The sequence below is a fragment of the Bubalus kerabau genome, chromosome 22 (genome assembly GCF_029407905.1).
Source record: "Bubalus kerabau isolate K-KA32 ecotype Philippines breed swamp buffalo chromosome 22, PCC_UOA_SB_1v2, whole genome shotgun sequence".
Lineage (NCBI taxonomy): Eukaryota > Metazoa > Chordata > Mammalia > Artiodactyla > Bovidae > Bubalus > Bubalus kerabau.
The window spans coordinates 20,118,336-20,144,214 of NC_073645.1; the positions used below are offsets into that span (position 1 = coordinate 20,118,336).

The window sequence follows — 25,879 nt, forward strand, 5'->3', positions numbered from 1 at the left end:
GAAAGGTGGACAGGTCTGCATGGGTCGAATGTCATCAGATCTGGAGGCTTTATCAACAAGTCTGGATTTCATTCGGTGTACAAAGGGAATCCAATGAGGATTGTGAATGATTGTGAGTGAATGTTCAGTGAATCCGTGTTACAGCTGATGGACTTCCCTGGTGACTCAGTAGGTAAAAAATCCACCTGCAAGGCAGAAGACCTGGGTTCGATCCCTGGGTCTGGAAGATACCCCTGAGAAAGAGATGGCAACCCACTCCAGTAATCTTGCCTGGGAAATCCCATGTACAGAGGAGCCTACTGGGCTACCGTCCATGGGGTCGCACAGAGCCGGACGCAAGATAGCGACTGAAGCAGCGCCATAGCTGGTACTTCCGTTTTGGTTGTTTGACTTGGGGACATAAGTCATTCCCTCCTCTTCAGGCTGATTTTATTTTATGTTATGTTTTCTGAGTCCCCAATGTGTGTTCTTTTCATCCAGCGAGCGAGCTCAGTTTTCTTGGCTGCCTGGTGAATTGGTCCAGCTTCTTAAACTTTGCTTCAGATGTGACTTGGTGGTGCTGCCAGCAGGGGGCGCAGCTGCAGCGCTTCTGAGGGATCACTGCCTCCCTCAGAAGTTCCTCCTACTGGGTGACCCTCAGAGAGGCCACCTCCTCCCTTCTTTATAAAAATCTTTTCTCTGCAGTTGAAAAGGGAGGAACTCCGGTCTCCTAATACTCTGAATAAAATCCAGGTGGGTGTAAACAGTGTGGAGCTGGGCTCAGGCTGAGTTCTGGGCACTGGACGGGAGTTCGGGGTTCTCATTCTACTAGGCCGCTGAGAAATTGAGACTGTCGGCGTCATTTTCATGTTCTTGGCCTCAGTTTCCACAGGGGATATGTGGTTGTATGGAGGCCCTTTGGGATCCCTTCCAGACATGAAGCTCACAGACTAGAGAAGACTAACTTGCTGCGGGAATATGATATATGAGGAATTATCATTGTGCCCAGGAGTTTTTAGGATGTCTTGTCTCTTGAAGACTCAGCCCCAAAGAGCTCTGTGGGCTGCAGAGCCGTCTTGAAGGGGTTCACAGTTAATTCAGACACACCACTCCAATGTCGTCAAGGTCAGGGAGGGCCCTCTCAACCTGAAGCCCTCCGAGTCTGTTCACATCCTCTTGGTCGTAGCAAGCCTCTTGGGTTTGAAAAACCTGGTTCTGAGATCTGGGTTTGACTTTTGGAACCGCAAGTACTTACCCTCTCCATGCCTTGGTTTCTCCACCTATAAAATGGGCAGGACTGATGTCCAAACTGTTTAACCACTAATACGGCTCAGGTACTGACCATGACCTTGAGGAGGGTCCCAGAGGCTCCCTGATGTGCCAGGCATTCATGCTTCAGTTGTTGGTTTGATTAGGGCTCCTGGCAGGGACCAAGCAGTGATGGGGCACTGGGGAATTCAGGGCAAAAGCATTTGCCAACTGATTGGGAAATATTCAAACACTTAAACATCTTTTTTTGGTTCTGAATACCAGTAGAAAATGGGGATAAGAATGCCGACTCATAGGGCTGTGGTGAGGATTACATGAAGTGGTAGGTGTAAAGCTCCTAGCCCGGCACAATGTGGTGCTGGCCCAAGTCAGCCTAGTGCTGTCTCGCCTATTGGTGGCCCTTCCAGCCCAGCTATCTTCCCTCTGTGATGGGCAGCTGACCACCAGCATTTCATTTCAGAAACAAGTCTTTATAAAGACCTCCCAGGGGCCATGGTGAAAATGGTACCCTTCTCGTCCCAGGAACAAATACTCACGAAGTCATCTGACCACTGCTCCTCTTCGTCGGCTGGGCTCTCTGAAATGGCATGTTGGAAGCAAAATGAACAATATAAATTTTTGCCGGCCAGCTCCACCCTGTCCACAAGCCCTGCGCCTGCCTGCCCTGCCCTTGGGCCACATGCTCCCATCTGCTAGGCCTGAGACAGTTATTACAGTCATCTCACACTCATTCCTTTTGAATCCTTTTCTAAAAGACAGTCAATTTTTGAAGTATTAGTAAAAGTCCCACTAGGGCAGAGAAATGGTAAATCTGACCTTTAATGTCTTTGTCAAGAGACATTTTTGGACCTTGGAATAGCAATCCATACTGTCCTGCTTCCTCACTTTTTTTTTTAATCAATATGTGGATGGTGTAGTAGGAAGAGCCCTGGACAGGGAGTCAGAGAGACCTAAATTCTCATCCAGGCTCTAACTTCTCTGGACCTCCTCAACTTTTAGATCTATAATATAAAATTCAAGATCTCTAAAAGGGGATCACTTCTAAGATTCTCTCTGGCTCTAACACTGACCATTTTATTAAAAAAATTTTTTTCCCGATGTGTTACTACATGCTGGGCAATATTATCAGAGCTTCGTATTCACTTCACTTTCTCAAAAACCTTGTGAGGAAACTGAGGCCTAGAGAAGATAAATCATTTGCCCAAGATCATGTAGTAAATGGTAAAGTCAGGATTTGAGCCCTGCAGGTTGACTGGCTTCCAAGTGCATGCTCTGAACCTCGGTGCCATGCTGCTCTTGCTGTCCTTGGGCTCCAGGCTGCAGCCAGTGTCCTAGGCTCTACAGCAGGTGTAAAAATGGATGTGACAGGTCTTGAGTAGCTTATGATCTTGAAGAATGAAATAGGCCTGGATTATGACAGCCAAGGAGACTATTTAACCCCTTTTCCTCCAAAACACATTTAGAGTTTGAGAAGCTTAGCATCAATCCCATCACATAAACTGACCTTAGAGGCTAAATAAAATTCTCTCACTCAGACCCAAGTTCAGATGGTAGAGTGGCTTCAATGAGTGCACCATAGAGGATCACATCTTCCCTCCTACCCCACTGAGCAGTTGTGGCTAGAGGACTTGGTGGATGGTCCCTGAATCCCCCAGAACCTCAATAGAAACTTTTCCTGCCATTTCTGCCACAGGAGACCACTGACTCTAGCTCTAGGCCGTTCCACAGAGGCACAAGGAAAAAAATTAGAGATGAAGTGAAAGCAGGAAGGAGGTCTTGTATTAGAACGACCACATTTTAAGAAATGACAGCAACAGCAATTCTCTCTTGAGAAAAACATGATAGACACAAAGAAGGCGCTTCATTCTGCAAGTGGATCAAACTTTGACATTAACAGAAAATAATTCTTACGAAATTATTCTCTGGGCTGACTTATACCTAATGACAGTGTATTCTGATCACTAAGTTGCCAAGAATCCTTAGAAGAATAAATGAACGAGTCTTCTTCCCAATATGCCAATATTGGCCCAATGGGGAGTAAGTTTCTAATACCTTAAGTCTGAAGATAACTGGAGGTCAAAACATACAGCAGCAAGATGCTATTGTTTCAACTATTTAAAACAAAAACATTTATAAAATATTTTGTATAAGACACACTTCCTTGCCGTGGTCAGCCCTGGAGTCAGGATCCACTTGATCATCAGCTAGTGGAAAAAGCAGTTGTAGCTGTCATCTAACTAGTTTTCCTGTCTCTATGATCTTCATTTCATCCTTCCAACTGTTTCTAGTTATTTTCTTAAAATAGAAATTGGCTCATGCTGCCCCTTTCCTCAAAAATCATCATTGGCTCCCTACGGGATAAAGTCGAGCTTCTGTGGCAACACACTCACACACCTGTACCTGCAGTCCCTGCCTTGCTCACTTACAGTGATGCCGGAGAGCTTGCTCCTCCATCCTGGGCTTTTGATAGTTCTCCACGCTGCTCATGCTGCTCCCCCAGCCCATCTCCCTTCTTCCGTGGAAACCCCTGGCATCCCTCCTCCACGAGGTCCTCTCCGGTCCCTCTGGGTTATGGGTTATGACCTCGTAGATGCTGCTGGCACCTTGTGACATGTGCTTCATCCTGCCCTAAGAGACACAATTTAGTGTCTCTCTGTACTGAAAAGCAAGACCTGTTTATCTTTGGGTCTGGATGCCATTTTGCATTTGTAATTCTGCACTAATACTGAAATAAAAGCATAAACCAGTAAATGAATGAGTGAAAATGAGGATAGTAATAAGAGAGTCCATCTTTGACTATTTCCTGCATGCTGGGTGCTAGGGGAAGTATTATGAATGTATTTCTTTGTTTATTATCAAAACAGTCTCTGTCGTAGGTGCCTTATTATCTGTTTTATAGTCAAGGAAATTGAGGCTAAGAGAGGTTGCAAAACCTGTCTGAAGCACATGGCTAGTGAGTGTGGGGACTGGATTGGAGGCCAGGCTGTGTTGGCTTCTGCAGCTGAAATCTCATGTGAGCGGCCTGGCCCTCCACTGAGCATTCAGATAAAACCCAGGAGAAACATGAATAGCCCAATCCAGGCATTGTGGTGCATCGAGGCAGAAAACAGAAAAGCATCAGGAGGTGGAGGTTATTTGCGTGGTGCCCCACCTTCCCCCAGCCACATCTGTCTTCTGGCACAGCATCACACTCATCAAGCCATTGCCCAGACCGAAAAGCATAGCAATCCAAAGTACTAGATCCAAGTAGTGGGTGGTTTTCCAGCATCTCAGGGAGACTCCCAATGTGTGCAGGTGGTAGTTTTAGACCCAAGTTCCCTGGGTTCAAATCCTGGCTCTGCTCTTTATTACTTGCTTGGCCGTGGACCAGTCCCTTAATTGTTTAAAGCTCAATTTCCTCGTCTGTAAAACAAGAATAGTGCCTGCCTCATGTTTTTTTTTTTTCTTTCTTTTTTTTTTTTTTTTTTTAATTTTATTTTATTTTTAAACTTTACATAACTGTATTAGATTTGCCAAATATCAAAATGAATCCGCCACAGGTATACATGTGTTCCCCATCCTGAACCCTCCTCCCTCCTCCCTCCCCATTCCATCCCTCTGGGTCGTCCCAGTGCACCAGCCCCAAGCATCCAGTATCGTGCATCGAACCTGGACTGGCAACTCATTTCATACATGATATTTACATGTTTCAATGCCATTCTCCCAAATCTTCCCACCCTCTCCCTCTCCCACAGAGTCCATAAGACTGTTCTATACATCAGTGTCTCTTTTGCTGTCTCGTACACAGGGTTATTGTTACCATCTTTCTAAATTCCATATATATGCGTTAGTATACTGTATTGGTGTTTTTCTTTCTGGCTTACTTCACTCTGTATAATAGGCTCCAGTTTCATCCACCTCATTAGAACTGATTCAAATGTATTCTTTTTAATGGCTGAATAATACTCCATTGTGTATATGTACCACAGCTTTCTTATCCATTCATCTGCTGATGGACATCTAGGTTGCTTCCATGTCCTGGCTATTATAAACAGTGCTGCGATGAACATTGGGGTACTCGTGTCTCTTTCCCTTCTGGTTTTCTCAGTGTGTATGCCCAGCAGTGGGATTGCTGGATCATAAGGCATGTCTATTTCCAGTTTTTTAAGGAATCTCCACACTGTTCTCCATAGTGGCTGCACTAGTTTGCATTCCCACCAACAGTGGAAGAGGGTTCCCTTTTCTCCACACCCTCTCCAGCATTTATTACTTGTAGACTTTTGGATTGCAGTCATTCTGACTGGTGTGAAATGGTACCTCATAGTGGTTTTGATTTGCATTTCTCTGATAATGAGTGATGTTGAGCATCTTTTCATGTGTTTGTTAGCCATCTTTATGTCTTCTTTGGAGAAATGTCTATTTAGTTCTTTGGCCCATTTTTTGATTGGGTCATTTATTTTTCTGGAGTTGAGCTGTAGGAGTTGCTTGTATATTCTCGAGATTAGTTGTTTGTCAGTTGCTTCATTTGCTATTATCTTCTCCCATTCTGAAGGCTGTCTTTTCACCTTGCTAATAGTTTCCTTTGATGTGCAGAAGCTTTTAAGGTTAATTAGGTCCCATTTGTTTATTTTTGCTTTTATTTCCAATATTCTGGGAGGTGGGTCATAGAGGATCCTGCTGTGATGTATGTCAGAGAGTGTTTTGCCTATGTTCTCCTCTAGGAGTTTTATAGTTTCTGGTCTTACGTTGAGATCTTTAATCCATTTTGAGTTTATTTTTGTGTATGGTGTTAGAAAGTGTTCTAGTTTCATTCTTTTACAAGTGGTTGACCAGAGTTCCCAGCACCACTTGTTAAAGAGATTGTCTTTAATCCATTGTATATTCTTGCCTCCTTTGTCGAAGATAAGGTGTCCATATGTGCGTGGATTTATCTCTGGGCTTTCTATTTTGTTCCATTGATCTATATTTCTGTCTTTGTGCCAGTACCATACTGTCTTGATAACTGTGGCTTTGTAGTAGAGCCTGAAGTCAGGTAGGTTGATTCCTCCAGTTCCATTCTTCTTTCTCAAGATCAAAAATATGGAACGCTTCACGAATTTGCGTGTCATCCTTGCGCAGGGGCCATGCTAATCTTCTCTGTATCGTTCCAATTTTAGTATATGTGCTGCCGAAGCGAGCACCCTGCCTCATGTTTTTATGAGAATCAAGTAATATAATACATGTGAAATGTTTTGCAAAGCCTGACCATATTAAATGCTATGTTAATGTTACTCATTGTTGTCTTAATAAATCCTCAAAATGATACCAATTCAATTTCACCCTAATGGTAATCACACAGCATTGTTACCACAAAGAAATGGATCCAAGAACCCTCTAGTATGTAGTCAGTGAAATTTTCAGGAGGGTAAGTTCAAGCTGAATATGGGCCAGATGGTGTGGGGTTGCAGCCCCTCCTAGGGAGCTGAGATGTTGGTTGGACCTCCTTGTCAGGGAAAGCCTTTTCTGTTGTGTTATGTAACTGGTTTGGGGTTTAGCCTCTATTTACTGTGTCATAATCCCAGGCTTCCCTGGTGGCTCAGATGTTAAAGAATCTGCCTGGAATGCAAGAGACCCGGGTTCAATCCCTGGGTCGGGAAGATCCTCTGAAGAAGGAAATGGCAACTCCTTCCAGTATTCTGGCCTGGAGAATTCCATGGACTATATAGTCCATGGGGTTGCAAAGAGTCAGTCATGACTGAGCGACTTTCACTTCACTCACTCTCTCCACCAGCGGTAAAGAATCTGCCTGCCAATGCAAGAGGCGTCAGGAAGATTTCTCTGGAGAAGAAAATGGCAACTCACTCCAGTATTCTTGCAGAATTCCATGGACAGAGGAGCCTGGTGAGCTACAGTCCTTTGGGTCTCAAAGAGCTGGACACAACTGAGCATGCACACACACACACACACACACGCATAATTCTCACAATAACCTGAGGGATAGACATACTTATCTCCAGATAAGGAATGTGAGGCTCAAGGAAGTTACAAAACTTTCCTAGGTTCAGTGATTAAGGGGCAAAGCCAGGATTCTGACCCAGGCCCCAAAACCCTAGAGGCTGAGATCTTCTCACTGAGCCCAGCCTCTACATGAAATAAAAGACCTAGAGTCTAGAGAAACTTTCACGGATCAGACCAAGGACAGTCTGGGGTGGTATAAAATTTCCTGGTGTATGTCCAGCAGCCGATCATAATTCCAGGTGCTGGAGGAATTTGGAGAAACGTGCACTCATTGAGGGCCGAGAGGTTACCAAGGCCGTGTGCCCTAGGCAGGCTGGAACTAGGCCTTAAAAGAGAATGGTGATGAAGGAGGGTGTTCTCCTTCCACCCTCAAGATGGGGGCTTAGGTGTCAGTCCCACAGCTTAGCCGGTGGAAGGAAGGGGCATCCATAAGGCACAGCCATGCACAGAATGGATGAGCTGCACTGGAGAATCACAGGGAAATACGCTGACGGGTAAATAAAGCTCGGTTCTCTGCCAGGCAGGGGATGCTCCAGCCTCAGTGGGTACTGCAGTTTCCAGTGACAAGGTGGAGAGGGGGAGGCTGACAAGGATGGTGTCTGAGTAACCTTGACAACCCACTCCAGTATTCTTGCCTGGAAAATCCCATGGGCAGAGGAGCCTCATGGGCTACAGTCCAAAAGGTCACAAAGAGTCAGACACGATTGATGACTAATACAAAGGTGTGATGAGACCGAGTCTGAACCAGACTGGGGGTTCTTGGGAATGGGGAGACATGGCTGGAAGGACAGTAAAGGACTCTGTGTTGAGAGCTTGAGGGAAAGGGTAAAGGAGAGGGTGTGGATGTAGTCTCTTGCTTGAGTGTCCTCGGGGGCACCAGAGATGCTGGGTGGACCTGGTGAGCTCCAAGTGATGGGCACTGAGGTGCACTCCACAACTGTGTGTCCACACATGTCCTCCACTCTGGCCCTGATCTCACTCTAGAGGCTGTGCTCTGGGCCACTGGGCCCTGCACAGTTCTCCTCTTGCAGAGCGGGATGCAAGCAACCAGTGGGGAGACTTGCAGTTCGACACAGGAAGAAGAGAGGAAGGAGGGTGGTCTAGCTGCGGTGGTGGGGACAGACACAGGGAAGGAACGGAAAGCGGAACTACCCAGGCTGCGGGGGAGGCAGTGAGCTGACAGTCCCTCTGGGTACACCCAGAGGAGAAAGGGATGTGACTTGGTGTGCGGAGCTGAGGCCAAAGCTAGCCTCTGCCAGACTGACTGGGAGTGGTAACTTGCATCTAAACCCTTAACATCTTAGAAATTCCCTTTATCTATATGATCATTCACCTTTCACAGGGCCCTGTGGGGGAAAGGGTCCTGGCTCAAGTATCAGCTCTCTGTATGACCTCGGGCATTCCCTGTGCCTCTGTGGTCTCCAGTGTCCCTAAGATGAGAAGTTTGGATTGGGTGATCTTTCAGGACTTTCTAGGTTTTAAAATACCTTTGAGTGCAAGTTTCATTCCTCTATTCTTAGTTGCATGAGTCAGAACTGATGTTGAATACAGCTCTTCCCATGTTCAGCTTTGTTGGTACCAGTTAGAAGTAACCAGGGAGACAAAAGATCAAATGAATGCTAGCTTTACTAGGGACACCAGGACACGTGAAAAAGCAAGCTATATTTCATTCTCAAAAGCAAGTATGTTTCAGGCAAAGGGTTGTTATGCATGCTTTGTGCTTCTGTGGTGGGCATTTACTCAGTGATCGCTTTCTAAGTATCTTCCTTTGCCCTGAGGTCTCCCCACATTATCATTGCTCTGATCTCCTCCCTGCATGACATCACTGGGGGAGGAGAAGGTGGCCCTCTAGGGACATGACAACAGCCCCTGGGTATCAGGGCCCTAGGGTACAGGGAGAGAGGCCTGTTCAGTTCTGACCTCTCGGGGGTTTGCAGAGTGACCAGAGGAACTTTTGCAGTGACCCCAGAAGACTCCGGGTGTACCACAACTGATCTCCCCTTCCCACCCTCCCTCTCTAGCCAGACCTCAGACTCAGAGATACAGGAAGCTGTGCAACTCTGAAAGTTCAAGAAGCAGGTGGCTTCTTGAACTTAATATTAGAAGCTCTGGGGCTTTCAGGATAATAAATAAGAAATATCCTGGAAAAGTGTAACCATCCTAAATTGGGTCAAAGGGAGGAACAATGGAATGGAAGCCCGGGGTGGGTCTTTTTTAGTGGACAGGTTACTGAATGTTCCTGAGACACATTTCCCTCATTTGTGAAACCAAGATAGCCATTTCTATTTAATGCAGTAATGAGAGATTAGGGTGCTAGTGGTAAAGAACCCACCTGCCAACGCAGGAGACATAAGAGTTTGATCCCTAGGTCAGGAAGATCCCCTGGAGGAGGAAATGGCAACCCACTCCAGTATTCATCTCTGGAGAATACCATGGACAGAAGAGCCTGGCAGGCTACAATCCAGAGGGTCACAAAGAATCAGACACGACTGAAGTAACTTAGCACAAGCACAATGAGAGATTAAATGAGCAAAGCTATGGTTTTTTCAGTAGTTATGTATGGATGTGAGAGCTGGACCATAAAGAAAGCTGTTCAGTTCAGTTCAGTTGCTCAGTCGTGTCTGACTCTTTGTGACCCCATGAACCGCAGCACACCAGGCCTCCCTGTCCATCACCAACTCCTGGAGTCCACCCAAATCCATGTCCATCGAGTTGATGATGCCATCCAACCATCTCATCCTCTGTCGTCCCCTTCTCCTCCTGCCCTCAATCTTTCCCAGCATCAGGGTCTTTTCAAATGAGTCAGTTCTTTGCATCAGGTGGCCAAAGTATTGGAGTTTCAGCTTCAACATCAGTCCTTCCAATGAACACCCAGGACTGACCTCCCTTAGGATGGACTGGTTGGATCTCCTTGCAGTCCAAGGGACTCTCAAGAGTCTTCTCCAACACCACAGTTCAAAAGCATCAATTCTTTGGTGCTCAGCTTTCTTTATAGTCCAACTCTCACATCCATACATGACCACTGGAAGGAAAGCTGAGTGGTGAAGAATTGATACTTTTGAACTGTGGTGTTGGAAAAGACTCTTGAGACTCTCTTGGACTGCAAGAAGATCCAACCAGTCAATCCTAAAAGAAATCAGTCCTGAATGTTTATTGGAAGGACTGATGCTGAAGTTGAAACTCCAATACTTTGGCCACCTGATGCGAAGAGCTGACTAATTAAAAGAGACCTTGATCCTGGGAAAGATTGAAAGCAGGAGGAGAAGGGGATGACAGAAGACGAGATAGTTGGACAACATCACTAACTCGATGGACATGAGTTTGAGCAAGCTCCAGGAGTTGGTGATGGACAAGAAAGTCTGGAGTGCTGCAGTCCATGGGGTCGCAAAGAGTTGGACATGACTGAGTGAATGAACTGAACTGAACTGAACAGAATGTCTATAAAGAGCTTAGCACAACGTCCAGGTCAGAGTAAACACCCAGTATGTTCTGAATAGCTTCCCTTCCCCCAGCAATGCCAGCTGCAGGGGAACAATACAGCTTGTTTGGTGGACCGTGATGTTCCTGCAAACAATGTTCTTTCCTCAGAGCCCAAGTAGACTGTGGGGTCTGGAGTGAAAGCAGCAGGCTGCACACTGGCCTGACCTGCTTGCATCTGTAGGAGGTCCAGGCCTCCACTGTTTGTAAGATTCAAGCTTTGTCCTTCCGCCTTCTAATAAGAGGGACTGATGACACTTCTGCTGACCTCTACGGAGCTCTGGCCATTTCTATCCTCTGCTTTCTGAAGGTCAGCATCACCAAGGTCAACACACTCTCCACCTTGGCTTAATGGGTTTGGGAAGCCATTAGCTTCCTGGACTGGACAGAGGACATAAATCTATCATCCAGAGGAAACAGGTGGGGCTGCTTCAGAAGTCTTGGGTGGACCAAATCTGCATAGGCCTCTAGGAAGCACTTGACTGGCTTTCTGGACTCAGGAGGTCTGGTGGGCTAGTATCTCCAAACACTGGGGCCTCCAATGTCCTTGAAGACTCTATGGGTTCAGGGGAAACTGTCAGGGCTGGTTTCTGAGGCCCCAGCTTGCAGCTGCACAAGGACCAAGGCCCTGGAAAAATAGCCCAAAATGCTCCTGGGACTTGAGTTGGGGGGGGCAGGAAGTGGCAAGGGGGGTACCAACTGCAGGTGATGATGGTAGTCTTGCCAAAAGGACCTTTTCCAGGGATTGAGTGTAAAAGCAGGGAGACTAAGCAAGACTATATTGGTCTGTTGAAACAATAGGATAAATTTTGGAGATTCTAGAATTTCAATAGATTTGTCTTTCAGTTTAGGAGAATCAATAAAGACGGAGTTGGTGATTTATAGCAGGCCTTCTCAAATTTAATATACATTCAAACTCTCTGGAGTTCTTGTTAAAACACAAATTCTGATCCAGCAGTTGTAGGGTTGAGCAGAGATTCTGGATTTCTAACAAGCTCCTGGGTGATGCTGATGCTGTCAGGCTAGGAATTACGTTTTTGGGGCTTCCCTGGTGGCTCAGACGGTAAAGAATCTGCCTGCAGTGGCGGCGACCTGGGTTCGATCCTGGGTCGGGAAGATCCCTTGGAGAAGGAACTGGCAACCCACTTCAGTATTGTTGCCTGGAGAAACCCACAGACAGAGGAGCCTGGTGGGCTACAGTCCATAGGATCACACACAGTCGGATATGACTGAGCGACTAGCACACACACACACATTCATACACATACACACACACACACACACACACACAGCAAAGACTTAGAAGACCTGACCACACTTCAGTGTCATAACAGAGATTAAGTACAAAGGTACTGATATCAAGACTATTTGGGGAGTTTCAGGGAAGACAGCAGGTGTCTGAGGTCAAGCAAGGGAACCTTTCTGAGCATCAGGGAGATTGAAAGTGGTGGAGTCCTAAAGTTAGGGAAGATTAGGAGAGACTGCTTCATCACTAGGCCCTGAGCTCCCAGGACTTGTTTCTGCCAGAGTGTTAGCTCTGGTGAGAACCTAACAGGTTTCCTGGTTCAGCCCTGCATGATTGAGAAACAAGAAAAGAGTTGTCCAAGGTTACACAGCCATTTAGTGGCTGAACCTTGAAGGATCTTGTTTGTGGGTCCTCTTGATGATGATGTAAAACCATGAAAATATTTAGGCAAAGGTATTTGAGAACAGTTTTCTGGTGGAGACTGAAAAGACCCCATGAAATTAATAATTCAGGAGACTACTTAGAGGCTTTTGTTCTAGGACAAGCAAGAGATGAGCAGAGTCTGAGCTATAACTTTGTAAATAGAAAGGAGCAAAAATATTTGAGAGATATTTAAAGAGAATAAATAAGATTTAGAGTTTGATTTTTTTTTTTTTTTTGGTAGAGATTGAGTGAAGAGGAGGAATCAAGGATGATCCCCAGCATGTGTGGTTAGGCAAAAGGGTAAATAAATCGTGAATGCTCCCTGTCTTCTGCCCAAGTAAAAGGTAGAGGAAAAGAAGGGACCTGCCGAGGGGATGAGCAAGGAGACAATTGAGGGTGAGGACCATCAGGAGACATCCAGCCTAAAGTCAGAGAGATCGAATTGCCTGAGCTCCTCATGTTTGTGTTCAGCATCTCCAGTGCCACTGGGTCATCTACAAAGTAACAAATGTTCCTGCTAACTCTCCAGGTTTCAAATTGAGTGGCACCCTCTCAGAGAGACCTTCCCTGACTACTCAAGTTGTTCCCCTACCCTATACAGATTCCCTATCACTGCATCTGCCACCTTCCTTCACAGCAGTTACCAGAATTGGATATTTGTGTTTACCAGTTTGCATTCTGATTTACTATCTGACTCTCCACTAGTCATTAGATTCTTTTAGGTCCAGGACTATATTTTGTTTCTCGTTATATATCTAGCACAGTGAGTATCAAACAGGACATTAGTGTAATATTTGTGGAGTTAATCAAAGAATGTGTGGTACAGCTGAAGCACCTGGAGATGTTTATTTTAGAAAGAAACCATTCAAATGACCTAACATCTTATTCTATTCCTTGAAGTTGCACAGAACAACTCTATTTCCACTTTTTAAAATTTTTAAAATCTTGCATTGTGTGGCTACCAGGACAGACTTAGGAAGTCACAGGAAATGGATCACATCTACATTGCTCCAGGGCTGTCTCTTCCTGATGGGCTCAAACAGGCTTGGGAGATCATCACAGGAGGTTTCCAAGTGGAAAGGGAGCCCTGTGTGTGGTGTGTGGGAGTGGGGTAACTTTAAGCAATGGATTGGATGTTAGACTATATGACCTCTGGGCCCCCTTTTAAACCTGAGACCCCATGATTCCATATTTTTCAATCAAGCCTTTGGGCTTAACAGGTGCAATCTACTTTGATTTCTTTTCTTTTCTAGAACTTTGTGGGAGGGGGGGAATGTATTTGTTTTTATCAATTTTTGATTAGGTAGATTTTAGACAAGACTGGGTATGTTCAAGGTGATATGGCTATAGACAAAATGGGTAGATTTTAAAGGTCAGGGTACTTAATTTTTTTTAGCTCCAAATTGCAAAAGAATCCCCGGCCAACTGTCTAGACTTGCTGACCGATTGGCATTGGGAGGTCAATAAATCCTCTCTCACCTAAAGAGTTCTAAAAAGTGGTCCCATGAGTAAGTGACCAGACTTGGTATGCTGGTCAGCATTTCCCAGTGTGATAAAATTTCATTAGTGCTCAAGGAAAACTCAACTATCTGATTTAATACTATCTTGATCAGTGGTAGAAAAAAATAAAGTAGTCATCATTCTTTAAGGTTGAGATTTAGTTTCAGTTGTCATACTGTAGAGGAAGAGTTATCATCAGTGTCTGTAGTCCTGTGGTTCTCAATGAGGGCTGGATAGACCTGTCCACATCCAGGACATCCTTATATTTTAGAAAGTAAATGAGATTTTAGACCTACCTGCCCAATGCATCTTTTCTAGACAAGGAAATTGTGATGGAAAATCTATTTAACTTCAGTTCAGTTCAGTTCAGTCGCTCAGTCATGTCCAACTCTTTGCAATCCCATGGACTGCAGCACACCAGGCTTCCCTGTCTATCACCAACTTCTGGAGCTTGCTCAAACTCATGTCCATCGAGTCGGTGATGCCATCCAACCATCTCATCCTCTGTCGTCCCCTTCTCCTCCTGCCTTCAATCTTTCCCAGCATCAGGGTCTTTTCAAATGAGTCAGTTCTTTGCATCAGGTGGCCAAAGAATTGGAGTTTCAGTTCAACATCAGTCCTTCCAATGAATATTCAGGATTGATTTCCTTTAGGATGGACTGGTTGGATCTCCTTGCAGTCCAAGGGACTCTCAAGAGTCTTCTCCAACACCACAATTCAAAAGCATCAATTCTTCGGTGCTCAGCTTTCTTTATAGCCCAACTCTCACATCCATACATGACTACTGGAAAAACCATAGCTTTGACTAGATGGACCTTTGTTGGCAAAGTAATATCTCTGCTTTTTAATATGCTGTCTAGGTTGGTCATAGCTTTTCTTCCAAGGAACATCTACAGTGATTGTGGAGCCCTAAAAAATAAAGTCTTTCACTGTTTCCCCATCTATTTGCCATGAACTGATGGGACTGGATGCCTTGATCTTAGTTTTCCGAATGTTGAGTTTTAAACCAACTTTTTCACTCTCCTCTTTCAGTTTCATCAAGAGGCTCCTTTAGTTCTTCGCTTTCTGCCATAAGAGTGGTGTTATCTGCATATCTGAGGTTATTGATATTTCTCCTGGAAATCTTGATTCCAGCTTGTGCTTCCTCCAGCCCAGTGTTTCTCATTATGTACTCTGCATATAAGTTAAATAAGCAGGGTGACAATATACAGCCTTGACGTACTCCTTTCCCGATTTAGAACCAGCCTGTTGTTCCATGTCCAGTTCTAACTGTTGCTTCTTGACCTGCAAACAGATTTCTCAGGAGGCAGGTCAGGTGGTCTGGTATTCCCATCTCTTGAAGAATTTTCCACAGTTTGTTGTGATCCACACAGTCAAAGGTTTTGGTGTACTTAGCTTTCTATTGTCATAAACCTACCAATCTCCAGGCTAACTCCTCTCCCCTGACAAAGTTAATCCTAGTTGGCATGGGGTTGCAGGGCTAAAACTTGGAGAAGATTGAGTAACTATGTGCCATCAGGAATTTATTCCATGTACACTGTGTTCCCCTGCCCCCACCCCGCCCCCAACCTCATGGACCCTCAAGTATCTGTTTTAACAATTCTCTATCTAGGAAGCCTTCCATTCCCTATTTCCACCACATTCTCCACCTCAAATTAGATTAGATACTGTTGCTATGTACTTCCATAGAACTTTGTGCTTCCCCATCACACTGAATTGTAATTACTTTTAAAATCATCTATCTTCCCTTCTAGACTACAAATTCTGTGAGTATGGAGACCATATCTGTCTTATTTTCATTGTATTTTTACCTAAGACTCTGTATATGCCTGTCACATGGAAGTTGCTTAATACATATTTGATAAATAGATGAGTGGATGGATGGATGGGTGGATGGATGGACAGATAGAAGGACCACTATATCTCCACTATAGTCAGATTACTCTTAAAATTAGAATGGGCTCCTTTGTTTTCAAATGAGTAGAACAGTGTTCCCTTTTCAAGAAGGAATTATGAACATTAGGTTCGTCAAGAGTCCAAGTAGTTTAGAAATACTCTTACCTGGGGCATAGTCCCTTCGAGGAACACTTGGAGGTGCCTTGACTTTCAGCCTGTAGATAACAAATTAGACAGATGGTCAGTGAGTAGGACAGCTGTTGTCAAGGCCCATAATAGAAGCAGGTTTAGAGATAATGGGTAGATGACTAACAGAATAATGGTTTCTTTTGAACTCTTCACACTGAAAAACTAAATGTACTGTAAATGTAGTGAAGCCATTAGCCAGCATTTCCTGCCTCTGCCCCTCCCCCCAGTGCACAGTGTGGCTGAGACTCGGCAAAGGTGAGGTCAGGAGGTGGAAGGGCCCTGAGAGGTCAGAATACTAGTAAGTCCAGAGATCAGAGATTCGAGGACAATAAATGTTGATTGGTTTGATAGGAAGGTAAGAGAAGATGAACTCTATCTTAATAAATAATTCAGTAAATGCTTTAAATAATAAGAAAAATTAGCTATAATCAGCTAAAATGCTGAACTGAAATGTCGTAGGTTGGGATGAGATTATTTTTTGTACTATTGAAAAAAATGCCAAATAAGTGAGCAGTGAGTGTCTCCAGGTTGAGGATTGTGATGTTTAGATAAAAGCTGAATTGTTTCAAGCACTCTCAAAACTACTATATTTATGCATATATAAAATGTTCTGAGTATTCACAAAGCTTTCCCTTTCATTAAAAGGAAAAAACTAAAATTACATTTCAAAACGTATCCCAGTTTTTAGACTTTTTACAACTTTTGACAGCGCTTTCCCTTCCATTATTTGAAATGTGTAAGGTTTGTAGTAAGTTATTATTTTTAATAATAGTTAGCATGTTATGTAAGAATGCTTTGCTTAGTGAAATTTAGACATATACAAATAAAACCTATATAAAGCCCAGTAGCCTTCATTTACTAAAACATCACATCTGTTTACATAAGCTGTGTATGAGCTAACCACTGGGGCTTCCTAGCTGGAATTAGTGGTAAAGAACTCGCCTACTAATGCAGGAGACACAAGAGACACAAGTTCGATCCCTGGGTTGAGAAGATCCCCTGGAGGAGGGTGTGAACCCACTCCAGTACTCTTGCCTGAAGAATCCCACGGACAGAGGAGCCTGGAGGGATACAGTCCACGGGGTCGCAAAGAGTCGGACACCATTGAAGTGACTTAGAGCATACACAAACACACACACACACACACAAACAAGGTAACCATTACATAGAAAAATATTTCATTTTTGGGGAAAAAGGTGGTACAGAAAATCATGCTTGATTACAAAAAAAAAAAAAAAGGCTGATAAACCAGAACTGTAACGTTGCAAAAATAAGATTAATTATATTTGCCTAGAAATTATTTTTTGTTTCCTAAAGACTCTTCTAGCTATTGTTTCATTCAATTCTCAGCAAGCCAATAGGGCATGCTGGGAAGACGTTGTTAGACCTAGGATGAGGTCCAGAGAGAGAGACTGTCTATGATAGTGAAGGGAAGAAAAACAAAAACAAAACTGGATCTGGTGCTAGGTCTGTTCATGGAACAGTAAGATTTCAAAAAGCACAAACCAACCATTATATGTTATTGCTGTCTTTTCAAAAAAGGAAAAGAAAGTATATTTTAATACCCCCAAAAGTGTGAGGTCATCATCTCAGAATAAAGGAGCAATTCAAGAGAGGATCCTTGATCACTGAACATCCACCAGAGATAAGAGGTGTCGTTTGGGCCTCGTTGAGGAACCAGCAGCTGCACGCCAACCCTCAACTCTTTACGGGCCTTCTTTTCTCATTCACCCATGAACTGGTGACCGCTCTGTCATGCTCTCGTGTTAGGAAACCAGTGTGCTCAACTGTGCTTCCTCCTTTGAAGGTGGCACCTGTGGCTTGGTTTTGAGCCAGAGCCTAAGTTTGGGGCACTTTGACCCAAAAGAGCCATTGACTTCACCAGGGTGATGACTGGGGCAGTCATATTTTCCAAACAGAGAAGAAAACACAGTTTGTCATGTAGTAGGGGATAGTGGGCAGAATGAAATAGAAATTATCTGGGAAAATTTGAGCTCCATGGCTGCTGTAAATGGAATAAGGAGACATTTTATACAAAGAGTTCATATTATTGAAAGAATTGGTATATTGTAAAACAGGCAATTGTGAGATAATTAATCTAGAATTGCTAGTGATGGAAACAATGACTGGCAGGGTTCTCTATTTCAATGAGATTCTATATATATTAGAAATAAGAAATGAAAATAGTCACACACACATCTCCCAGTCATAGGAGAGACCATGAAGACAGGTTCTTCTCCTGTATGAGATGACCACTGTCCCTCAAGCAGAAGATCATTTTAACTATTTTGTGATGACCAGTTACACATATTGAAACTCATTTACATTGTATAGCCTAAAAACACCATGAAAAATGATTTATTACTCTTAAGTTTAGCAAAAGCCAAAAAAGAAAAAAAATACTCTGCTTTGAAGCCACAAGGAAATGAACTTTTATCCACTGTTAGTAGTACCTGAAATTCAGGAGACCTAAGTTGGGAAGTTCGATTCTTAAGTTGGGAAGATCCCCTAGAGAAGGAAATGGCAACCCACTTCAGTATTCTTGCTTGGAGAACCCCATGGACAGAGGCGCCTGGCAAGCTACAGTTCATGAGGTTGCGAGAGTCGGGCACGACTTAATGACTAAACCACCACCAACCGGTGGTACAAAATTTTGGGGCAGCAATTTGGTAATATCAACCAAAATCTCAAGGGCACAAATCCTATCCAGAAGCTAGAGATTTCACTTCAGGAATTTAATTTTCTGGTATACTCAAAAGTCTGCAGAGGATATTTATTGAAGTGTTATTTATGACAGGTAAACTAAAAAAAATGGCCATAAAACTTTCATAGATATTATCAAATTGTCTTCCAAAATGTACATTTAAACTCCTACTCCTACTTCAAAGAAATCCACCGGTATATAGCTGGTTAAATAAATGATAATATATTTATAGTAGACTATTAATTATCTGTTTAAAACATTTATGGTTATTTTTATGTGCTAACAAATAAAAATGCCCACTATATAGCATTAATTAAAACCAACAAACAAAGCAATTTGGTAGAATGTGTGTGTGGCATGATGCCACTCATGATGAAACTGTATGCATGTATGTAATGTATATTTAGGGACTACAACTATGCCAATGCGTGTATGTGTGTGTGTAAACATACACATACAGATATTTATACCAAACTCACTCATGCTGTGTCCATTTCTGGGGAGCAGGTTAGGGTGGGAGTAGGAGAAGGTGAGAGATTTTTAGTTCATGCAATTCTGAACTCTTTGATTTTTTTCTCCTAGTGAATCTATATTACTTTCATAAAAACAAAAAAGCCTTAAACAAAAACTTAACAGAGTACCATTTCCCCTTTCCTCTTGAGTTAATTTCGAGTGGCAAATTCAGATATGCATAATGTACATTTCTATTCTCTGCAAAAACAAAAACAAAACCTTAGAGGTATGTGTCTGTGTGTGTGTATGTGTAGGAAGATTTGGAATTCTAACTTTCCTTCTCCAAGTGTCGATTGAAAACACCATTTCAAGGTCATAATTGAAAAAGCAGAAATCAAAATATGGAAAACAGTTGTGGCATCCTAAAGAAATCAGGCTGTGTTCTTGCAATTTCTCTTTTGAATTTCTCCAAAACAGAAACACATCCTAGTGGCCCTTAGCTAAGTGGTCAAAGAAGCTGATTGTCCGGCTTCTATAAACGTCTCTTTTGATGTTTGCCAAGCACCTTGAATGACATAACTCAGCTGTCCAGGAGTGAGAGAGAAAAGCAAGGTGCCTGCGTACCAGCCACTCATTCACCATGTTTCCTGAATGCGGGTCTGACCACCATGACTCTAGCCATGAGTAAGAAAGTGTCACATGCTAGAGAGGTTGTCATTCCTCACCCGGGTAACAGGGAACTTCGTTTTCTTCCACTTACTGCAGGCTGGCATAAGATGTTATTTACATAAATAAGTGCTTACATAGTGCTATGGCATCTGACTTACTTTTTGATCTTGTTCATTATTCCGCCTTCATTGTTCTTGATATCATGGACCATCTTTTGAAGTTGCCTGTATGAAATGAAACATAAAATATTAATAACTAGGTTGATTTTTAAGTCTTCTATCCTTCTTGAGTACAAGAAAAAGGCCCCAAATAAATAAACCCCGAAAGAGCATGAATTATATTGTATTCAATTAAGCTAGCCATTTACTACCTAAGCAGAGAGAAGGTGTGACTGAGTCTATAAGGAGTGTGGTCATCAGGCCATGCACTGACCCACTGAAGCCTGGGTCAGCCTCAGGCTCTAGGAGAAATTCGACTCCCAGATATGTCTGTTCTGAGGAGTCAGAAGCTATCAGAAGCCTCACCATTTATCACTTACTGTCCTCAGACCATACAAAGACGGAGCTACATTGAAGAACACAGTATAGACAGAAATCAGGCTTAAGATTTTTTGTGAGCAGGTTAACTTTACTAGGCAGAATCTGGAAAAATTGTCACTTAAAAGTTGTACATACACAGAAGTCATAAAGAAACTGATGAATGAATCTGGTTGCATAAATATTTGAAACTTCTGCAGAGCAAAAAGTAATGTGCACGGTACTTAGCTTTCTAATGTTGTTAATATGAAAAGTTAATTACAAACTATCCAACAATCAATAATGCAGCTTTCTTCAATCTCCTGATTAAAGAAGGTTCTTATATAAAAAAAAAAAGTAATGTGCACAAAATCAAAAGATAAATACATGTTGGAAGAAACATTTGCAGCACATATAAGAAGAACTACATGTTTTGATTAAAAAAGCATCTTACAACTCAGTAAAAAAAATGTTTAACAATTCAATAGAAAAATGAGCAAAAGATGTGAACACAGAGCTAACAGAAAAAAAAAAAATACAAGTGACCAGCAGATCAATAAAAAGTTATTTAATATCACTTATATTTAAAGAAATCTAAATGGGAACAATGAGGTAAAATATTCTGATTACCAGACTGGCAAAACTTAATAAGTATAATAATCCCCAGGGTTGGCAAGTATATAAGAATACAGATATTCTTGGGAATATAAATTAGTACAATCAATATCTGTCAAAATGAAAAACCACCTTGCCTCTTGACCTGGAAGTTCCACTGCTAGAAATTTACCTTGTGAACATAGTCACAAACTATACAAACATACATATCAGAATGTTTATTCCAGATAGGTATAATAGCTCTAATCCTTTCTGCCTCTCCCACCAAAACACCTGGAAACAACCTAAATGCCCATTGATTATTAAAAGGGAACTTCTTAAATACACACTGATAAAGCCATAAATGGAATACCACAGGCTAAAAAAAAAAAATACATCTCTATTGCTAACATGTAAAAAAAAAATCTTGAGATATTATTAAGTTAAATGACAATGGAGGATGAGACGAAAGAAAAGAAAGAAGGAAAATTCAGAATATGCATGTATGTTTTTTGTAGGAAAAAAAGACATATATACATGTGTGCTGGTATGTGCATAGCTTTGTAAAAGGATATGCAAAAAATTGTTACATGGTTGTTTTCAAGGCCAATTGTAATTAGAAAAATTTATGAATTAGAAAAAAGTTCAGCATATAGGACCATGTTTTATTTTCTTCATAATGACCTTCTAATTTAAAATACATCTAAATAAAATTTCACATGGTTCTGCCTTGAAAGAGTAACATATATGAATTTACCTTTCAGGCAAAGCTTTCCTTTCTTCTGAGAAAACAATTTCATTGGGCATTTTAGTTAATGAAATACAAAGGTTCTATATGGGGCTTCCGACGTGGCTCTAGTGGTAAAGAATCTGCCTGCCAGTGCAGGAGATGCAAGAGGCACCAGTCCGATCCCTGGGTTGGGAGATGCCCTGGAGTAGGAAGTGACAACCACTCCGGTATTCTTGCTTGGAAAATACCATGAAAAGAGGAGCCTGGCGGTCTACAGTCTACGGAGCAGCAAAGAACTGGACATGACTGAGTTCACAAAAAGCTTGTATATAGCCATTGTTCCAGGAGGAAATGGAGTTTTTCCATTAAAAAAATGAGGATTTCTCTCACTCTGGGAGCTAGGCTGTCTATTAGCTATTATGAAGGGTGATACACAGTTAAACTTAGCATAGGCGTACGAAACCCTGTTGACAGGAACTGGAATCTGGGAGAAATATTCTCTTGGGCTATGTATGGATTTACAATGTATATGCTGCAAAGCTTTTTGGTGTAGGGATGGAGCATTTGAGAAGATGAGAGAACAGCTTGTCAGAGGAACTCTGCCTGGCCTGACCTGTTGGCCTCCCCCACTAAGTGTTAATTTCAGGCTGAAATTAACCTAGTTTTTTCCAGTAGTCCGGTACAGATGTGAGAGTTGGACCACAAAGAAGATTGAGCACTGAAGGATCGATGCTTTTGAATTGTGCTGGAGAAGACTTTTGAGAGTCCCTTGGACCAGCAAGGAGACCAAACCACCCAATCCTAAAGGAAATCAACCCTGAATATTCACTGGAAGGACTGATGCTGAAGCTCAAATACTTTGGCCACCTGATGTGAACAACTGACTCATTGGAAAAGACCCTGATGCTGGGAAAGACTTAGTGCAGGCAGAGAAGGAGGTGACAAAGGATGAGATGGTTAGATAACATCACCGATTCAATGGACGTGAATTTGAGCAAACTCTGGGAGCTAGTGAGGAGCAGAAAAGCCTGGTGTGCTGCACTCCATGGGATTGCAGTCAGACATGACTTAATGACTGAACAACAACTCTCCTGGGCTGATATTCTGCTGCAGCTACTTCCTGAGGGCCATCAGACATCATGGTGATGGGACATTTACTGCACAGTGGACATTCCTACTCTCAACTATCTTGGGAAAAGGGAGATTGTCAAACAAGAAATGGTAATGTAGATTGGGCATGTAGGGGAGCTCTTTTCTCTTCTAGGTCTAATGATTGTTAGGACCTATAGACCTGAAAAGCATAGAGGGCTTTTCTATAGTGTGAAGCTGGAGGGGTGGGGAGGTATGTGGCCCTGAACCCGAGACTGGGTCTGGGCCTCTGCTCTGAGAAGAGCCATCTGCAGTGCCATCGGTAGCCCTTTTCAATGAGATAATTCCCTTTATTGTCCCCAAATCTTCAATGGTATCCTGTCAGGAGTTGTAGCCTGGCTTTGATTGGGCTATGGGGAAGGTGTGTTCCATTGGCACTGAGGGGTGGATCGCAGTGGGAGGACAAGCTGGAGGGTGGAGTAGAAAGATAAGAGAGACTTCTTGAGGCTACACCTTGGAGAATTATCTACATGACTGGGCAACCCAGTGAGGGGTTCAAGTTTGAATATGAGAAGGTCAGTGCCATTTCATCATTTGCATAACAAAGGAAATGAGACCATATCTTACATCACCAGTAAAGGAGGCCGGGTGTGTTGATTCCACATGTATGAGAGCTCAGCTAAGCACCAGGCTCAGCAGCAGAGAGAACAGGATGGATGAGAGAGAAGAGGACCACCTGGTCCATCAGAGACACACAGGGGCGTCCTTCCAGCTGGACTTTAAGTTGCCTCAGAACCATATAGCATTCTAGAATTTGTTCACATACATCCCGTGCAAATCCTTTTCTCCTTTTGCTGAGGAACTGTAGAGAATCTGTGAGATAGAGGAATGGGGAGGCGGGGAAGATAGGAGGTCTAGGAGTAGAGAGGAAGTGAGATTGAGAGACAGATTGAAATGGATTGATTAGGAAGAAACTGAATAATTTCAAGTGGGGAGCAGAGGGCACTCTAGTTGTAAGCCAGCTATAACCAAGTGGAATGTCTTTACCCCACTTCATGCCTAACTGGATTGAAGGGCAAAATGAACTGGAGTGAAGGATCCTATCAGAGGTTCCTGAAGAGTGGGACACAGGCAGAGTAATAGGGAGCCAGAGGCTGATTTGTGTAAGTGACTTTGCTGTAGGTGTAAATAGTCATATGTAAATTGTTGCAAAAAAGTTTGATGTAATTTTTTCAATTATTCAGCTAGGTAGTTGATGCTTCTTGGCATTTCATAATTACTTTTAATTATAGCGGTTCATGGGGTTACAAAAAGTCAGACACGACTGAGCGACTGAACTGATAGATTATTAAAATAATTAAAATCTATAATTTTAGCAAATGGTTGAATTGTTTCACAAACTACATGTTTTGTGTTTAAATTTTTTTCCTCCCTCTGCATCTCATTCACTCAAACCCTGCCATTCACAGACTGCTCAGTTTCAGCTGCAAACCTTGTTACATGGTACAAGTCGGCATCCCCCAGACCGAGAAGATGTGGTGATGCCCTCAGCTCACTTTATCCACTCTTCACACACCGTCTGATGCACAGCTTTTGCTGCCTTCTTTAATATCTTCTGCTCCATTCTGGAGCACTTTTTGTCCTCTAGCACAACTTGGAGGATATGCAATAGCAAAGAAATGTGCAACTGGACTGTTTCAGGAGAAGATGCTCTTGAGTTGAACGACAGTTGTTTCACTGTGATAAGCTGTGTGGGGGTGAAAATAGGTAAGGCATAAAGTAGCTGCACTTTGATTATCCCTTTCAGAGATATCCTTGCAAGGCTAGGAGAAGGATAATGGGATCTCAGTGTTCTCATCTTTTAAAGTTGTGAAGAGATAGCCATGCCTATGTTAACAAAATACAATGAAGGACAAAGCTTATCTACACGTATCTACATTTTAAAACAGCATTAATATGTTATTTTTAAGCAGTATGACATTTTCACACTCAAACTAGTGAGCAGGTCATATAAATAATTATTATTCCTTATATAAACCAAGTTGAATATTATATTCTCTCCTTTCCTGTTGTTGTAAATTTTTTTTCAAGCTTTTGGGTTAATATCAATAAACTTAGCTATTTACCAACACACTGGAGTAATGTGGCCCTGACTGAACCAGGATCTCATTTAGATCCCATGATGTCTTGAGAGAGGAAAGATCATTGTTTGAAAGTTACGAGCAGTTTTTTGTCTTCAAAGAAGAGTTTAGAGGCTTTAGAATCTGGCAGACCAGTGGTTCTCACAATAAAGTGCACCAGAATCACCCAGAGGTCCTTGGAAACCCAGAGTTTCCCTCCAACCCCTGGGGTTTCTGATTGGGCAGGTCTGCGGTGGGGCTGGAGAATTTGCATTTCCTACAAGTCCCCAGGTGGTGCTGGCTCTACCCCTCGGGAGCCCACCCTTTGAGCACAACTGTGATAGTTGTTGCTGTGCTGATCTTACCCTTTTCCACTGCAAAGCTTTCAGTTGTGCCAAATAAAGCAAATACCTGCTTGCAGAAAATTAAAGTCCTCATTAACCCAAGTGCAGAGTTTCAGGCAGAGAAACTGAGTGGTCACTTGGGTAACCCAATCTGGACACATGCTTTACTAGACGGTCACTTCTTTACGGGACTTGATTTTTCTCTGTGTGAATTTAGACTACCTGGTGCCTGTGTATTTTTGTTTATTTTATAGTCATATGCTTTTTTCTTGAACCATAGTTTGCAGCAGCTGCAGAGTGGAGATAAAGGGCCTATGTGCCCCTCACGCTGTGCAATAATCCAAAAGCTAGCAGACCTGCTCCCAGCAGAGAACCTGGCTGAGATGTTGCCATTCCTAATACGGTGCTCTAACATGGAAGAACATAGAATGTGGTGCTGTTAGGACCAAGACACGGCCATAGCCCCATATGTGGGGGATGGGCAGCCTCGCTGTCGCTCATCCTGCAAAGACTCCAGTCTAGAAACTGCAAGTGAGGGAAATGAGGATGTGGTAGACAGGTCTTGGGCTCTGGTATCAGGATGTCTCCTGTCTTCTTGGGGCCTCCTGGTTGCTGGTCCCTCGACTACAGGTTGAGTTGACTCCTAGAAGCACTCATTCTCACCATGCAGAGGCAAACTGGCATTTGAAGTGTTCTCTGGCTGGGA

The 25,879-nt window shown here is 43.0% G+C and overlaps 1 protein-coding gene and 1 non-coding gene across 2 annotated transcripts in view; both read right to left on the minus strand.

Moving 5' to 3' along the window:
- BLNK (B cell linker) overlaps positions 1-24,333 on the minus strand; it is a 63,294-nt gene extending 38,961 nt beyond the window's left edge. Inside the window, exons 1-4 of the mRNA XM_055561072.1 lie at positions 24,266-24,333; positions 19,940-20,005; positions 15,932-15,981; positions 1,785-1,825 (exon numbers count right to left, since the gene is read on the minus strand). Coding sequence (XP_055417047.1) covers positions 1,785-1,825; positions 15,932-15,981; positions 19,940-20,005; positions 24,266-24,333 — 225 coding nt within the window. The remainder of the gene's footprint in view (positions 1-1,784; positions 1,826-15,931; positions 15,982-19,939; positions 20,006-24,265) is intronic.
- Positions 6,301-6,407, minus strand: LOC129637136 (U6 spliceosomal RNA). The gene has a single exon (XR_008707346.1). It is a non-coding gene; the product is annotated as a U6 spliceosomal RNA (small nuclear RNA).
- Positions 24,334-25,879: the final 1,546 nt, after the last annotated feature.